The following is an 18,019-nucleotide window of genomic DNA, read 5'->3' as shown; positions in this document are numbered from 1 at the left end:
ATTCCAGAACTTAGGGCAGTGCTCTGCACAAGGTACAGGCTCCACGTGCAGAGTTCTAAGCCAAGCAGTGCGCTAATCTCTCTGCCAAAAAGAAAGAAAAAAAAGGTTTCTGTGGTCAAATAAGTTTGGGAAACGCTGCATTAGACGTCCCCTTTTTATAGATTCACAGTACACATCAGCATATTCCAGGTTCCAAGAAGTCCTGCTGTAAGAATGTGGTTAACCCAGTGTGTTCCTCGCTGATGTGAGCACAGAGCCTGCCTCCCTTAGGTTGTCCTTCCTGAGCACCCTCGAAAATGTCACCATCTACCCTCCCTGCAGCCCTGCTTGCTAGCTTCTTCCCCTCTGGGGATTTTTGGGCTCTCTGACTTCTGCTTCCCCTGACCGTGCCTGAGGGCTGTATGTGGTTCAGACAGTGGACCCCCAGTGTCCTGTAATGATGGCTAATGCTGCTCTCCTCCCGCCCAGTCACTGCTGAGTTAAACAGACTCGGTTTGCAATGCCTGAGGTGGGGTGGGATGTTTCTGAGCTCACCAATCTAAGAAGGAAGAGCCTCTCCCTGTGGAGAGGGAAGGGTGGAAGTCATAAGAGATGTCAGGGGACCAAAAACTGTGGCTGTGCAGTGACTGCGGTCTTGATACAGCCCCAGGGGATAGGCTTCATGGGCAGACCCTGGAACGGCTGTGCTTCTGCCATTAAAATTCTGTTATTAATGACTCAGTGCCCTGAGAGGAAATGCAAGAGGAGAACAGGGAGGTGGCCCCATAGCAGGGCCAGCCTGGCTGAGGATGCTAAAGCACCTGATTGGGGTCTGCTGACTTCAGTCATGAGACCTTTGAGCAAAGCTCTACTGCCTCAGTTTCTCTCTCTAGAGATGCTCTTTCCAGGAAGCCCCAACACTGGTGGGAACAAGGCCATTTGCTTCATTAGATCTTCAGTGCTAATACAGTGTAGGCACTTAGTTCAGTAAATGTTTATTCATAAAATGAGAATGATTATATACATCCCCTCTCTACCCAAAGCCCAGCACCAAGCCTACCTAGCACATAGTAAGTGCTTTAAACAGTTGTTGAATATGATGGATGAATGATTTCACATGCCCTTTCACTGTTGATTCTTTGCTACTTATAGCACTTAGAAATTGCCCAGTAAATACAAAATGTTTGATGGGTAAATATTTCTAATTGTGCCCTTTCATTACATTAGACTCTATTTAGTAGGGACTAGAAAACACTGTCCTATTTTCTAGGTACATACTATATGCTGAGCTGATCCTGTGCTAAGTCTCCTTCCACCCTGTTCCTATCTTCTTTGGGGGATTTGGTTTTCTCTAGAGTTCCAAGGGAAGTGTTTTTCATCTCTGTTGTTTCAGCCGGAGCAGAGGTAGGGTCAGTGAGCTGCCTAGCTGAAGTTGGGTGACAAACAAGGAGGCTGCCTGTCAATCTGTGAGCTGCCCGCAGGCTCCAAGCAAGCACTGCATTGCATTCCTGATGCTGGAGAAAGGCTGACTATTGATAAAAAGTGTCCCTCTGTGCTTTCCAAATTAAGAAGACATTTAACTGAGTACTAGCTGGCTCGCCTGCTCCCTCTTCCTCCCAGGGGACAGAGCCCATCTTGGTTAAAATTGTTTTGAGCATGTCCAAAATCTCATCTTTGACATCTTGGCTGATGTCAAGAAGTTTCGGTAACCTTCCTGTTCAGCACACCCAATTCTGTCATCATATACACTGTCTCACTCTCTGGGTTCTGCTAAGGATCAACCTGGAGGATTGCAGTGGTTTTTATTGTTTTTTATTTTTTAAATTCTCTTTTCTTTTTTTTTAAAAAAATTTGTTCTATTTAATTATACATGACAGTAGAATGCATTTTGACACATTGTACACAAATGGAGCACAACTTCTCATTCCTCTGGCTATACAGTCTTTTTTGTTTATTTACTTATTTTTTTTTGTGGTCCTTGCAATGTGCTGTACCTCTTAGCTACATCCTCAGCCCTTTTTATTTTTAATTTGGGATGGAGTCTTGCTAAGTTGTCCAGGTTGGCCTCGAACTTAGGATCCTCCTGCCTCAGCCTTCCAAACATCTAGGATAACTGACTTGGGCCACCATGCCCAGCCCTTAATCTTTTTTCAGTCATAGACCCCTTTGGAAATCTAATGAAAGCATCTACTATTTCCAAAGAAAAATGGATATGCTCCCAATTTTGAGTGCAGTTTTTCAGGTTCATGTGTCCTGAAGCCAGCCAAGGACCCCAGGTTAAGAACCCTTGATATATTAGAAAGAACACTATACAAAGTCCCAGATCCTGATCCCAGCTCTGCCATGTGGCCTTGGGCAAGTTTTCTTCCATTTCTGTCTTTTTATAACCTTGGATGTAAAATGAAGAGTTGAAATAGCTAAAGTTCAGACTCCTTATGACGACAATGGCCCTTGTCTGGAGGTTTAGACATAACCTTTTATAGATCACAAGCTCCCTTGGGAATCTGATAAGAACTTTATGCCTTTTGCCTAGAAAAATGCCTATATAAAAATTTTTCTGGTATTCAGGGGTCCAAGGACTACAGTTTGAGAGCTTTTGAACTAGAGTGATGGATGCAGTCATCCTGAGTATGCAGTGAGCCAGTTGCAGCTGTGGTCTAGCCTCCTCCCCCAATCTCCTCTTTTCTCCACCCTCCCAGCTGCAGATCTACCAGGAGCGAGTGGATCAATGTGGGCTTCTCTAGTTCTGTCATTTTTGGACTTTGCTTTTACATAATTAAACATTTTTGGATTTTTTTTCCAGTGCAGTTCTACCTAGAGTTCCAGTCTAGATAAGAGAGGACTCTGAAGCATTTGTTTTACCAATTTATTCATTCATTCATGCATCCATTCAACAGGTATTTGTGAAGTATCTCTTTGTGTCAGGCACCTGGCTGGTCAGCAGGAGACCTCCTGGCCTCTTTCAGTGACCTGCAGAACCCATCTACTCCATGAAGCAGCTTGAATATCACAGCTCCCGTAAGGAGATCACTCTGGCCCAGAGAGAGGTGATCAGAGACCCCAGCTTCTCTGTCCCTGAGACACTTAACTTTTGGGGGCCTCATTTTCCTCATCTATAAAATGGAATAATGACGCCACATGGCATCCCAGATATATATGGCTTCATTATCCCTAGTTGGGAGTATGATTGGCCCATTTCTGTATACAATGGACATGAGCACCGAGTTCCAAAAGAGGACAAAAGGAAGAATAGATAGAGAATCTTCTGCCTTCGGGGTCCGAGAGGGCCCCCATGCTATTCATAAACTAGCTGTGACTGTTTAGAAATTTCCTAGAAAATTATAAGGCTGAGCCTTGGGAAAATATTTGTTCTTTCTTCACTCCCTCCTTCCCCAGAAGGTTGGCTGCTGTCAGTGTCGATTTCATAGACCAAGTTCACATACAGTCCTCTGGGGCCTGAATTCACAGGCCCGAACCTGCTATGACAGAGGAAGATTTACCCTCAAACAGGGGTCAGGTAAGAAGACTTCAGCACCTGAAAGGCTACTCACTGGGAAAGGCAGGACCTGCGTCAGGTCAGATCCGATTTCCTTTCCCCCTGTGCTTACTAGTGCAGAGTAGTGTGAGCCTGAGTGACTTTGGAAATGTCCATTTCAAGAGCATTTTTGCAGGGGGAACCGGGCGAGTCCACTGTCCACCTCTAGGGCTTTTCTTTTTCTTTCCTTTGACTGGCAGTCTAGTGCCAAATTTAAGGGCATGATTTTGGTGTTGGACCAACCTGGGTCCAAATCCTGGCTCTGCCTCTACTCCTGGCTTGATGTTGGGAAAGACACTCAACCTCTCCAAGTTTTGTATCCTTGTCTATGAAATGGGGATATCATACTTCCCTCCCAGGGTTGTAGGAAAATCCAATTAAATCCTATTGTTAAGCCGGTGCTTGGCTCATATAAGTGCTCTATTTATAGCTGTGCTTTTCTTAGTCTTAGTTTTCCAGCTGAGAAGCAGATTATTTGATAAAAGTGAAGCGTGGTCAAGAACACGCACATCCATCATCTGCATACCTGTCACTGTGAACCAAAGTGGCTCACTCCTGTCTAGACCCAATGACTTTTTTTTGCCAGTGATTGGATGACAAAGAACACTTGCTCTGTCACCCTTCCCTCCTCCCTCTCAATAGGTGCACACAGGAGAATGTGCAGCTACCTTTCCTTTGTTGGTAGGTCAGAGAGCATTGCCTGTTGCTCTAGGATCCAGCCCTTCTTCCAGTAGCCAACAAGGCCATCTTCCTGCTTGTGATACTCCATAGCTTCCGTTCTGCCTGAAGAACCAATCCTTTATATGTGTTTTGCCAGCAAACACCTCAGCCACAAACTGTCCCTGTTCTCCAAAAACTCACAGAGCGCCTTACAAGGGGTTGCTTTGATCATACCCCTCTATGGGGGCCACATCAGTCACCCTAAAGTTCTGGGGCTACCTTTGGTTGGTGAGTTCCAAGATTTTAGAACCAGATCACGTGGCCCGATCTGTAAGGCTTCTGCTCACATCTCCTAGGGGACCTGGTTCTTAGATATGGAGGCCTCCAAGGTGTGTTCCCGGGCACTTGCCGCCACTGGTCCTGCCCTCAGCCCTTTTCTTTCCACCTGGGCCCCCTGTGTTTCTGTGCCCAAGGCCGCGCTGGTGGCCAGGTCTAGACTGAGGGTCCTTCCACAGACGGAGAGCCGCCGCAGGGCCTCAGAGGCAGCCTCCACTGGCACACTGGAGCGTTGCTCCAGCAGCATCTCCAGCAGCGAGCTCATCTCTGAGAGGAAGGTGCTGGCCAGCCGTGTGCCCGTGGGGCTCAGCTCAGGCCCTGCCTCCTTGCCGAACGTCTGGAAGGTCCTTGGCTCCTCCAGGGCTGCAGCATCAGGGGAGAACACGTTGTCTCTGTAATTGGTGGTGAGGGGCAAAGACAGCCTCGCCATCCAGGCTGGGTCAGGTGCGCTCAGCCGGTCCAGGGCCAGGCCTGTAGGGGGAGGAAGGGAGTCAATGAGAGCCCTGCCCAGGGAAGGGCCAGCAGCTGAGGGGGAGCTGTGGGCAGGGCAAGGGCAGTGGACAAAGGAGGGAAGGGAAATGTCAGGGGACAGATGGGGTGGCGAGAGGGGGACAGGAAGGAAGAGGCCCTGACAGAGAAGCTTGCTGGGCAGGAAGGCTGCTGACTGAAGCACCCGGATGAGCTGTGTGAAAAGGTAGCAGGAGGAAGAGGAGGGCCTGGAGTTAGAAACCAGCCTGTTCCTGAACAACTTCTACTCACTCCTGTGCAACCAGGATTTCCACCTCCTTGGGGAAACTTTTTTCCCCCAGGGCAGGGCCAGCTGAAGATGGGGGAAATCCCTTTTTTTTTTTTTTTTTTTTTTTGAGAGACAGAGAGAGAGAATTTCTTAATATTTATTTTTTAGTTTTTGGCAGACACAACATCTTTGTTTGTATGTGGTGCTGAGGATCGAACCCGGGCTGCACGCATGCCAGGCGAGCGCGCTACCGCTTGAGCCACATCCCCAGCCCCTGGAAATCCCTTTTCTTAGCCAAGCCTGGGGTTCCTGGCTTGGTGCTGTCCTTTGTTCATATTCATAATAACAGTGGCTACTTGTTAGGTACTTATGTGCCAAACAATTTACATAATTATCTCATTTAATATCCTTATAGGACTTTAAGGTCAAGAGTATTATCTTCCTTTTATGGATGAGGAAACTAAGCCTCAAAGAAGTTAAGTCACACATCTGCTAAGCCACCAAACCCAGATTTGACTTCAGGTCCAATGACTCTGAAGCCCCTGGGATTGCAACACCCTGTGTGCTCCCTCTGAAGAGCAGGCCCTTCCTCTCCCTAGATGCTCCAGGTGCCCTCCTCTAAAATTCCCAGGCCTGCCCAGGGCTGCACTGTCACCACCTGGCCCTGTACCTTGACCTTCTCCTCACACCTTCACCTCTCAAGCTGCAGGAACCCCTGGCCCAGAGTCAGGCTGGAAAGAGGCTGCCTAGCTGAGGACCATCCCAGGAAAGGGACCATGTCAGGGGCAGTGATAAGGCAGTCTGGGAATTCAAAGTTTATCCCTGAGACTCCTGATAACACCATCATTCTTCTTTCCCCATTTCTTCAACAGAAAATCTTGTCTCAAAAAACTAGTTACAGACCTGATGGCATATGCCAAACCAGAGGAAAGAAAGCATAAGTCTTATGGTTAAGAAACAGTGTCTGGAAGGACACACATCTACTTTAACATTTATTTAATGTTTGCATCAGGTGAGCTGCTTTAAAATTTGTGCAAAAATAAAAAAATTGGAAAAGGAGATAGGTCAAATTGTTAGCCAAAATTAACCTTGGGTAGAAGTATTTATTCTCTTTTTGTGTATCTGTATTTTCTACATTAACCAAATACTACTTTTGTAATTTGAAAATGTTATTCCAAAGTACAGCTAATCATTTTTCATATTGATAAATGACTCTGTCTTGCATTTGGTTTTGGTCTGTGCAGACTGTGAGATAGGATTGGGTCCCTGCCCTACTGGATCCTGGGGTCTGGCCCCATGCCTGGGACAGTGACAGTCTGTTGAAGTATTAGTGAACATAAACACTGACTCAGGACATTTGACCCTTGTTGCCTGAGACTCTGAGGCTGTCAGGTTGGATGGAGCTCTTAGTGGTAAAAAAATCAGGCCTTTCTTTTTACAAGGTTCAGCATCATAAGAAAATGAGAAATCATTGGGCATTTGAGAACAACTGAAAAGTGGAGTATTCACTCAGTATCATCCTCCAGTTCCAGCTGCAGGTAGGCACTGGTCTCACCTGGTTTAATGTTCGCTTTGCCACTTCAGGGCAGTGTGACCTTGGGAAAATGGCTCAACCTCTATGATCCTCCTTTCCCTCTTTACAAATGGCGAGAAAGTAACTTTCATTATTGTGAGAATCCAGTTAGCTCATGCAACCTGTAAAATTTTGTCATTGTCACATCCTCAAGTGGAGCTTTTATCTAAATATCACCAAGACTCCAGTCTCAGGCACCTTCATCAGGAGCCTCAGGGCAGTCCAGCCCTATGAACAGTGAAGGCTTTCCTGTCCCCCCCCACCCTTACTTCCTATCCCCCACTTCCTGTCCTGGCACCCAGTGCCTTCTCTGCTGTGGTGAGAGTCCCAGAGCTGGCCAATGGAGATAGAATTCAAAGCTTAACTGCTAATCCTCTGTGGGTATGGAGCACTTAAAATGTGGCTGGGATGACTGAGGAACTGAATATTTCATTTTATTTAATTTTAATTCATTTAGATTTAAATAGCCACATGTGGCCAGTGGCTGTCACACTGAACAGCACAGCTCAAAAATTTAGAGGCATGCTACACAGCCTGTGTTAATAACCATTAGCTGCACGCCCTTGACCCTCCATTTTTTTTCTTTATGAAATGGGGATAATGAATAGCCCCTCTCTCTTAAGAGTCCCTCATGAGGAGCTTAGGGACTAGCTGTAAAACTTACTCAGTAAATGTTGGCTTTATTTTCTTAACCAAGGAAAGGGCCATCCCCTGTCATGCCTTCTGCATGTTTGTACCAGATGGCGCATGTGAGAAATTGTTAACTACAGTGTGGGGATGGGCAGGCCCACACTGAGTTACCTAAAGAAGCCTGATCAGTTTACACAGCAGGGGTTGGGGCACCTAGCAGATCCTTGAATTAAATTTCACACTATGCATTTTTTGTTAAAACTACTTGTTTGACTACCCCCCAGAATTCTTTTTGTTTCAATTAGTAGTGTAAGCACTTAGAGAGTTGGCTCAGTTCCCAGGGTGAAAGGGTATTTAAACACAACAAAGAAATGCAAATGTGTGCTTTAGGAATTAAGAATGGCCCAGGTTTTGGCTCCCCTTCAATTGCTATCAGGAGCTTGGTGACCCTGGGTAGGCTATTATCTCTTTCTGAGCCTCAGCTGCTCCTCTGAAAAATGGAGCTAATAAAATCTATTTTGAGAGATTATTTGAAGGTTTAAATGAGATATGTGTAGATGGTACCACCTCAGTGCTGGCACACACCAAGAGCTCAGTAATCGCCACTATTTTCAATGATTTTTACAATTAATAGGCAGTTGTTAAACGCAGGAATACTTTCTGAGGCTCCAGGGGAAGTACAAGGTTGGTGATGTTCTTCCCCAGAAATAGAATGGATGTTTCCAGAACTTAGTAGATTGGAGGAGAACTCCGAAGCTTGAAGGGACCAGAGGGCAGAGGCAGCATTGGTGTGACCCTGGGCAGTCCCTACCTGTGTGGGGATCCAGCAGGCTTGACAGCTCTTCTTCAAGCAGCCGCTTCACAGAGAGGTCCTCTTCAGGATCTAAGGGCCCTTCCTCCTGGTCTGGTTCTGCCTGGCCACCAGCCCTGGCACCTGAGCCATCTGTGTCTGGGATTGCACTCCTGCAAAGGAAACCAACCAGTCTGCAAGTGAGGAAATTCCCACACAGCTTTGCTCATTCATGCCAGTATTTATTCATCTTCACGGGGAACCGGATCCACAGCCTGGCCTTCAGAGGCGGACCAGCCTGGATTCTGGGATCCCTGCCCTTACTTCCTCTGTTTCCTCATCTGTTAAATAACCGTAGTAAGCAACACCCGCCTCATGGGGTGTTGTCAAATGAGGTGTTGGAGGTAAAGGGCTTAGCGTAGTGCCTGGCAACAGCAAGCACCCAGCAAACAGAAGTGAACATGAATTTATTCGTGTCATCACTCACCCTTGTCCCTCCCATGCCTTTATCCTGTGTGGCACAGATCAGGAGCTTAGTAAACTTCTTGAGCTGAGGTAATCAACCCACCCATCATTAGCCAGGTAGTGATATTTTTCTGTCTCATTCCCTGTTCTCTCACCAGTGCCCAGAACAGGGCCTGGCACACAGTAGGTGCTTAATAAAGCGTTTTTTTGAATGGTCCTTCCTCCCTATTTAAGCCAAATCTTAGAGCAGAGGAGCAGGTCTATGGAGGATAGAGCTGAGATTGGGTGTCTTCAAGCTGCTGAAATCTACCATCTGCACCCCAGTCTCCTGCTGGCTTACCCTGGTCCCGGTACCTCATGAACCCACCCTCCCTCTAATAGGACCCTCATCCCAACAGGTGAGAGGGCTCCCTGAGGCTGTAAAGCCTAAGAATCCTTACTGGTAGTTGTTCATCACCCCTCTAATGGCCATTTTAGCTGCTATTAAGAGATCAGTGGGGAGGTGGCCAGTTTGTGGGTAATAATGATCACTGGTATTGATTGAGCAATGACTGAGTTAGGCCTCATCCTGTGCAAGGTACATGCACCTTCTCATTCGAGCCTTTCACACCCTTAAGGGTTCTCTTTTATTCATTCCCATTTTACATATGAGAAAAACCAAGACTTGTGAAGATTTTTCAGCTTGCTCGACATCCCCATGGATTAAGCAATGAAGCAAGAATTCAAATGCAGACTGATGTGATTCTGGAATGCGTGTACAGTTAGAGCCTGTTAGGGAAGGCCTCAGAAGCAGTATCTCTCTGACCCTCCCTGTCTCTCACCTCTCATTTTCACCTGAGGCAAGCCAGAGAAACTAGAATTCCTCTTTCCCAAGGTGGGTCATAGAAACCAGAGCCTCTTTTCCCTCAAGCTAGCCATAAAACCCCCAAATATTACTCTTATTTCCCTCCACCTTTCTGTGTAAGAGTTAGCCATGAAGACATTCTCTGATCTACCTTGTTTAATTATAGGTTATGAGACCCCCATTCCAGAAAGGGTCCTGCCCCCATACCTGGAAGGAAAGAATGATGCATAGAGAGGCCGAGAAGAATCTGAACAGACAGGCCTCTCTGGGTTTTCCCCTCAGTGATTCCCATCAGCTCAGATCCTTTTGGCCACTCATATTTCTCACAGCTGTCTCTGCTTTATCAAACTTGAGCAGGTAGTTCACCCTGGGTCTTTGGGTCTTCCATCCCAGTCTCCTGTGTCATGGTAAACTATGATCAAAAAATTTGTTATGGCTTTCCTCCTGTTAATCTTGTCTATTGCCAGTTTATTGCAGCAGACTTGAATATTGAAACTTCAGAGAGAAAATCTGAACTTTCCTCTTGTTCTACTCTCTTACCATCCTTGCAAAAAGAATTTACAAGTTATCAGGGCAAGAGCATGGATCCAATCAGGATCCCTGAGAGCTGGGCCCAACTTTGCCATTCACTTGCTACATGACCTTGAGCAAAGCCATTTTAAGGGGAAGGGACTTTGCACTGCTTGTGCAATGCCAGGCATTGGGCTATGGACTTAGAATACATTTGATCCTTAAGTGTTTACTCCATCACTACAAGGGAAGTAGTATGGCCCCCATTTTCCAGATAGGGAAACCGAGGTCCTGAGGGATTATCTTATTTGCTCAAGTTTTCATATAGCTAAATTGGATCAAACTACTGAGAGCCTCAGTTTCCCCAGGAATTGGGTTAGATGTCTTCTTTTTCCTTTTTTTTAAAAAAAATAATATTTATTTTTTAGTTTTAGGTGAACACAGTATCTATACTTTATTTCTATGTGATGCTGAGGATGGAACCCAGTGCCTCATGCATGGTAGGTGAGCACTCTACCACTGAGCCACAACCCCAGCCCCTTTTTTGCCTTTTTTTTTTTTTTTCATTTTTATTTTGAGACAGGATTGCCCATGCTGGCCTTGAACTTGCCATTTTCCTGCCTCAGCCTCCCAAATACCTGGGATGACTGTATACCATCACACTCAGCTGCTCAATGTCCTCCTGAGTTCTCTTCAACTCTAGGATTGCCCAAAGGGGCACACCCATACATCTATGGCCTTCCATATCATGTTTATGGGCCAAGAGAGAGAAAAAAAGGTGAAAGTTATAGATTTAAAGCCGATTTACAGCACCTCTATCATCAGGGACAGATAATCAGAGGTCAGAATGAAGTCATTTCCTTAGTGACTCTGGGTCCTGTAAATACTATAAATACAACAGTCCCAGGACATGGTCCCCCGGAGTGGGGGTGGATGCTGTCTGCATCACTCACCCAGAGTGTCAAGGATGTGCTCATCCTCTCACCTCACTGAGGCTGCAGGGGTGAGGGGCAGTCAGGGGGGACCTTGGGAAGTCCGTGGGGTCTACGTGCTGCTTACCTGCCGCTGCCGGGCTTGGCCAAGTACTTATTTCCCCGGTGGTTTGGTTTGGGCTGGAATTGGCCCTGATGCAGTAAGGACAGCAGCTGGGAGATTTGCTACAAGACAGGAAAAATCTGTTGACTCCACACAATTCCAACCCAGCACACTTCCTTGCCGGATGTTTCCCTCAATGCCGGTGCTTTCTTTTTATAGTTTTTCCTCTGGCTTCAGATGTTTGTGTGATCAAATGGGGGATGGTCCCTTGTGACGGAGACAGGGACCTGTTGGGAGGGGGGCAGCTCTCTGCTTTGAGTATATAAGGGAGAGCGTGGGGACCCTCCAGGCTCATCCTCTCCCCATCATTCTTCCAAATGCCCCTCTCCTCGTGGACTCCGTGGGATGGGGTGAAATAGTCATTTCCTGATCATAAAGTCATTATTTGATATGGATTGTCTTCAAGTGTTATTTTCCCTTTTTAGCAGTATTCTAACACTCTGGCCAATTTGTGTGGGCCAGATGTAAGACTGCATTGTAGAGAAGACAAAAATGATAGCATTTAATCATTCATTTCTTCACTCTTTCATTCTCTGAACCAGTCTTTAATAATCACTTGCTCATGCCAGGCACAGGGCCTGCTATGGAATAAGAACAAGGAGACTCTGCTGCCCTTGGAACTCACAGTCTGTCAGGAAGGTAGGAAGAGGGCTCTGAGAGGGGGCTGCATGGCTGGGAAAGGATGGGAGACTGCAGGAGCAGGGGGAGGCCCCCACCCAACTTGGAACAGGGAAGACATAGGGAGGTGGTACTGGGGGAAGTTTATTATTTTTCAACAAACGTTGAGTTCCTATCGCATTCCAGACAGCTCTGCTGAGACCCAGAGTCTCTGCAGGAGTTCACCATGTGGAAAGAGTGTGAGGGTCTGGGCAAGGCAGGTTTCAAGCGGGAGCACTGTAAGCCAAAAGGCCAAAAAGATGGTAGAGTTTCAGAAAGGCTGGAAAAGGGGGCAGCAGGTGGGTGAAATGTCAGGGCCATGGGAGGGAGAGTCTTGGGAGACTGAGTTCTAGTTCAAGATCATTGCTAGCTTGTTGCACTGTATCAGGCAGATTTTTTGACCTACTCAGACCTCAGTTTCTCATCTCTGATCTCTAAAGCGGGGCCAACCTTCTTCAAAGAGCTGTCAGAATTAATTAGAAGGTTTGGAAAACTTAAAAGTCCTATGCAAATGCAAGAAGTTTGCGTTGTTACTCCTAGAAATGCTGCTTCTGTCTCTGGGTTCACCCCCACTCCTCCCTGGAAAGGCCCAGAAGTGCCAACCTCAGAGGAATGTTGGAAGAAGGGGTGGCCAGGACTGGGATTTCACTGTGACTTTGGAGGATCAGGGTGCCAATGCTTCCTCAGGCAGATCCCACCTCCTTGCTCAGGCCCAAAAGCCCTGGTAAGGCACCTGTACCCTTTGCCCAAATGGCATTTGGCAAACACTCCCTGTATGCCAAGCCCTGTGCTAAGTTCTGTCATTCAGGGCCACTTCACAGTTACAGCCCAGACTCACACTCTAAAGCTGTTCCTGCCCTAATTCTCATCTTTATGGCCTTGAGGAATTACTTAACCATCCTGAGCCTCAGTTTCCTCAATAGTGAAAGGGTAAATAAAAATAAGATGGAGGTCATGTGGTGATTATGAAGTTTAAATGAGCCAAGGTATTTAAATCACATATTAATAGACCCCCACAATAGCATATAATCTCATTTAATCCTTACAATAGTCCAAGGAGCAGATATCATTATGCTTAAATTTCTAGACTGAAACTTGAGCTCAGACTTGACTCCACTGTGGTGCTGTGCTCCTGGAAAGACATGAGCACTGGTACCTTACTCGCTTACCCTTAGGTTGATTCCAAATAGGGACTCCTCCATCTTACCAGTGGGGTCACCCATAGTGCCTGCTCTCTGCCAGCGGACAGCACAGTGTTTGGCACAAAGAGTTCATTCAAAAAGTGGTGCATGGATGGATGGATGGATGGATGAGTAGGTGGCTCTGGGCAAACTCTGGGTCTGCAAAGAACCCACAACAAGATTCCTAAGAAAACAGCCAGGCCATCTCCAGGTGGCTTCCTGGGAAAGGGGTGGGGGAAGGAAGCTGTGTCCTTGCTCCACAGGAAACCTGAGCTGATGGCCTGGTCACACAGAAGCGTGCCTGGGGCAGGCAGCCTGGCACAGTGAAAACTCCCTGGAGTACAGAGGAGCAGACAGGGGTGAGATCAGGCACCATTCCTGTGACGATTCCACACATATGCAGTAAATCCTCGGTCACTAGACAGCTTGGTATCATTCCACTTCAACTCACCCTCCTGAGAATAGAACAGGGCAAGTTCGGTGTTGGACTCCCATTTTACAGATGAAGAAAATGAGGCTCAGTTGTGAAAGATGTGACTTGCTCAACGTTGCTCAGGTCCTAAGTGGCCATGTTGAAATTTAACTCACCTAACTCCAAGATTCTAAGGTGGTTTCCTCTGCTTCATTCTTCAGGTTCAGCTAGTAAGTTTTGGGGTCTCAGGCAAGTCAAATGCAGCCCCTGAACCCAGAGACAATGACAGGCTAGCTTACTTCCTAGGGAGGTTGCCCAGATGAGATGAGGGAAAGAGGAAAGCAGAGATAAAATGCTTTGCAGAAGTAATAGTAATCGTTTGCTGAGCACCAAGTACATGCTAGATACGTTCTACAAGCACTAAGTGCATTGACTCACTTTATCCTTAAGCAAACTTGGGAGATGGGTGCTATTAACATTGACATCTTTAACAGTTAGAAATTGAGTCACTTCTCTGTGGGTCACAGCTGGGATGAGGCAGAGCCAGGATTGGAACCCAGACAAGTTTGCTCTGAAGCCTGTACTCATATTCACTATCTTTGCTATGTGTCTGCTTATGCCAGGCACTGTGAATAGGCACCCGATAAGAATTAACTGATCAAATCCTCAGGATGACTCTACAAGGCAGATATTCTTACTATCATTCCTATTTTATCATTAAGGAAACTAAGGCTCAGAGACAGTAAGTAACTTGGCCAGGATCACACAGCAAAGATCTGTTGGCCCCAGAGCTCTTCCCTGAACTATGGCTGCTTAAAGAAAGCATCATAAAGTGCTAAGTGAGCTAAGGAGTGAATGTGAGGAACGGGAGGGAAATGGGGACATCTGATGCTGTTTGTAGTGGTCCAAGGGTGACCAAAGAAAGAGCTGCCCATGCCCGAGGTACCTGAACAGGAGGAGAATCCACAGTGAGCTCCTCCACGGGATTCCTCTCTGCAAAAGCAGCCACAGATAATCGGACCAGGCTCCGCAGAATCTGATGGGGGCCTGATTCTTTCTCAGGGGACACTTTGCCATTGAGATTCCGCTGCCGCCTCAGGGTTGCAGAGGAGGTGGGTGGGCTCAGCGGGGTCCCCTCGCTGCCCTGGTCTCCAGCCAGCCTCCCCATGGGGCTGCCTGCAACCTTCAGAGGCCTGGCACGTGGCTGGCCTGGGGTAGACGGGGACTCAGGAAGGTTCAGGTTCTCCCGGGAGGCGTTCCTCTGCCTGGGATGGTTGAAAAGGAGACTGACAGTATCCGGCAGCACCTCTTGGCTCTCTGCCAGTGCCCCCTTGTTGCCTTGGTTACGCAGGGTCCTGTACAAGGTTGGTGTGAGGTGAAAGGGGGCCTGTAGGCAGGGGTCCCAGCCTGCTTCCATCATTGCTTCCTTGCCTGTGTCCTTGTGGGACTGCTCGACTTCACCAGAGTCATCTGCCTGGCCCCTGAGCACGGGCACCAGGTGGATGTCCGCCTTCTGAATGTGTTTCTGGGGCCTCTTGGGCTGGTGGCGATAAGTGGACTCAGCTTCCCGACAGTTGTAGGCCCTGTTGTCCTTCTTCTCTGTTCGGCAGATGGACACAAACAGAGCCAAGATCGACCCGAAGATGGCTAGTAATACAGTCAGGCAAATCATAGTCAGTACCGATGTGCTCAGGACCCCCGGCTCATGGGCAGAGTCCCTTAGGTGGTCCACACTGGTGACAAACATGACCTTCAACAGGGCTCGGGTCTGCAAGGGGGGACTGCCATGGTCTTCTACCAGTATCTCCAGCTCCCACTCGCTCCCAATGAGGCTGCTGGCATTAGTGACATTGATGAATAGATGCCCCAGATTAGGGCTGAGGACAAAGAGATGGGCTTCATTTCCACTTCGGATGCTGTAGAGGAGCTCTCCATTCGCCCCGGAGTCTGCATCTCTTGCCACAATGGTTGCCAAAAGAAATGGCTGGGAGCTGGGAGTGGCCAGAGGTGGTAAGCCAGCACCTGCTGGACCCAAACCTCTGGGAGTCTCGATGGGCACCAGAAGGTGGCCTGTGGAGGCATTTACAAGCACCGAGAGGCTGGCTTTTCCATTGCTGAGCACAGGCTGAATCACTTCCGGGGCATTATCGTTGGCATCCAAGAGGCTGACCCACACAGAGATGCTGGATGCAAGCTTGGGTTGGCCTCTGTCCTCTGCTATCACCTGGAATTCAAAGCCAGCCATCTCTTCATAGTCCAGTGACCTCTGAGCAGTGACCTCTCCAGTGTCTGAGTCAATAGCAACTAAGTGAGAAACTGGGGAGTCCTGGATGCGGTATGAGATTTTCCCATTACTGCCCAAGTCTGCGTCATGAGCCTTGATGGTGATGAGGTGAAGGGAGGGCAGGTTGTTCTCCCGAGTGGAGACCTCGTACCGGCTCTTCTCAAATACAGGTGCGTTGTCGTTGGCATCACTGATCTGAATGCTGAGCTGTGTTTTGGTAGACAAGGGCTGGGGTCCTTGGTCCTGTGCTAACAGAGTAAGGGTATATCTGGGCCACTGCTCCCTGTCTAGAGTGGCATTGGTTAGCAGCATATATGTGTTGCCATTAGTCCTTTTCAGTCTGAAGTGGCCCAGCTCTTGATTCAGCCAACAGTGGACCAGGCCATTGTTTCCTGAGTCTAAGTCATCTGCCATGACAAGAGCAATGAAACTGTCCTTGGGAAGAGCTTCTGACACCAGAGATGGCTGCGAGGCCCACGTGATGTGGATGCTGGGAGCATTGTCATTGACATCCAGGACCTTAATAAGAACTTTGCAGTGGGCTGGGATGGGATTTGGACCCAGGTCCCTTGCCTGGACATCCACCTCATAGGCAGGATTCTTCTCATAGTCCAGGGGTCGGCGCAGAATGACCTGGCCTGTCTTGGCATCGACACTGAAGGTGTGTAATACCTCTAGAGGTACATGCTTGCCGAGGAAGAACTCTACCTCCCCATTGGGGCCTTGGTCAGGGTCCGTGGCAGTCAGGTTTATGAGGAGGGTGCCAGGGGCAGCATCTTCACGGATTTCTAATGCCAGTGAACTCTCGGCAAAAACAGGGCTATTGTCATTGGAGTCTAGGACATTGACCTTGACTAAGCTGGTGCCTGACTTGGGAGGGTTCCCACTGTCATAGGCAGTTAAAACCAGATCAAAAAACGAGTGGACTTCCCGGTCAAGCTCCTTCACCACCACAAGTTCGGCATGTTTGGTCTCATCAGGCCCCATGATGACATCCAGGGCAAAGTGCTCACTGGGAGACAGAGTATAAGAGTACAGCGTGTTAGGGCCAGTGTCTGGGTCAAGAGCTCTGTCCAGGGGGATTCGTGTGTGCAGAGAGGCACTCTCAGAGATTTCCAGCTCCTGCTCTCCTTTGGGAAACTGTGGCTGGTGGTCATTGATGTCCAGCACTTGGATCTCCACGTGGATCAGAGTTAGATCCCCTGTGGCAAACACATCAAAGGAAACCAGGCAGGGATCTCGCTGCCGGCACAACTGCTCTCGATCTAGCCGCCTCCCAGTGCTGAGCAAGCCATCCTCAGCATCCACCTGAATGGGGAGCGCCTGGGGCAGTTGCAAGACCTGGAAGGCAGCCCCTGTCTGCCCATGCCTCTCCTCCCGGCCCAGTTCCTGGGACAGCTTCCCTATCACTGTACCAGGCGGCACCTCCTCTGTCACTTGGTATTTCACTGTGAGAGTGGCTACCTCCTGACAATCCCCTGAAAGGAACAAGTAGCCACCTGGCCCGAAAAGCCCCAGCAGAAGTTGCAGAAGTGGCATCATGCTTACCCCCAGAGTGGGCTAGGGTCAGAGGCCGCTAGAGCTCTTCAAAGGCTGGACAGGTCCTCCAGTGTTTTCTGGGTGGCTCGATGAGCCCCGTTCTCCTGCCCCGAGATGTGCTGGCACAGCCTTGTCCCATAATTAGAAGACGATGGAACAAGCAGGATTTTCAGGCAAGGTCATTTTCATTGGAAGCAGTCTGCGAGGTCCAAGCACAGATGAAGTAAAATTGCCAAGGGAGAGCCCACAGCAGTAGCAGTTGGTCCACTTCAGCAACCATGGACAAGAGTGCTCTAAGAGGGACTTGACCCAGTAAAGCAGGATGTGGGGAGCAGACTTCCAAACAGTAACTAGGCTAGGGAAACAGAGAAGCAGCTTTTTCCTATGGAAACCCCACCTACAGGAAAAGGGAGGGCTGTGGATTTCAATGCCAATTAGAGAAAGAGCATTTCCTGTGAAGCTGAGTGGCCTGCCACTGAGGAGGATGAGGCCGGGGCTCCCAGGGACAGGCCGGATGGGAAGATGCTGTCCGCACAGCAAGACGGCGAGCCCTGCTGAGGGTCAGGGGGCCTGTGAGCAGAGAACTTGAGCCCCGCCTGCTGCCTCCAGACTGATGCCCCTCCTGGATAGGTCATGCTCACTGTCTCTCCTCCGTTCCTCATTCCCCTCATTCCTCCTTCCGCATCATTCCTCCTTCCGCTTCTGTCTTTTTCCTACACTTGTTTACTTCTCATTCTTGAACCAGCCCCGGTCTCTCATGTGTGTCTCACAAGGATGCAACTGTGATGCACAG

At 48.4% G+C, this 18,019-nt stretch overlaps 1 protein-coding gene across 1 annotated transcript; it reads right to left on the bottom strand.

The window, feature by feature from the left end:
- Positions 1-1,880: 1,880 nt before the first annotated feature.
- On the bottom strand, positions 1,881-17,560 carry Pcdh12 (protocadherin 12). The gene is given in 5 exon segments (XM_027927500.2): positions 1,881-4,625; positions 4,628-4,981; positions 8,261-8,412; positions 11,118-11,215; positions 14,350-17,560. Coding segments are annotated over 5 exon segments (3,567 nt in total). The 5' UTR covers positions 17,230-17,560; the 3' UTR covers positions 1,881-4,542.
- Positions 17,561-18,019: the final 459 nt, after the last annotated feature.

The sequence above is a fragment of the Marmota flaviventris genome, chromosome 5 (assembly GCF_047511675.1).
Source record: "Marmota flaviventris isolate mMarFla1 chromosome 5, mMarFla1.hap1, whole genome shotgun sequence".
NCBI classification, from domain to species: domain Eukaryota; kingdom Metazoa; phylum Chordata; class Mammalia; order Rodentia; family Sciuridae; genus Marmota; species Marmota flaviventris.
The sequence above is the reverse complement of the archived record's forward strand: the minus strand, read 5'-3'. Positions and strand labels throughout refer to the sequence as shown.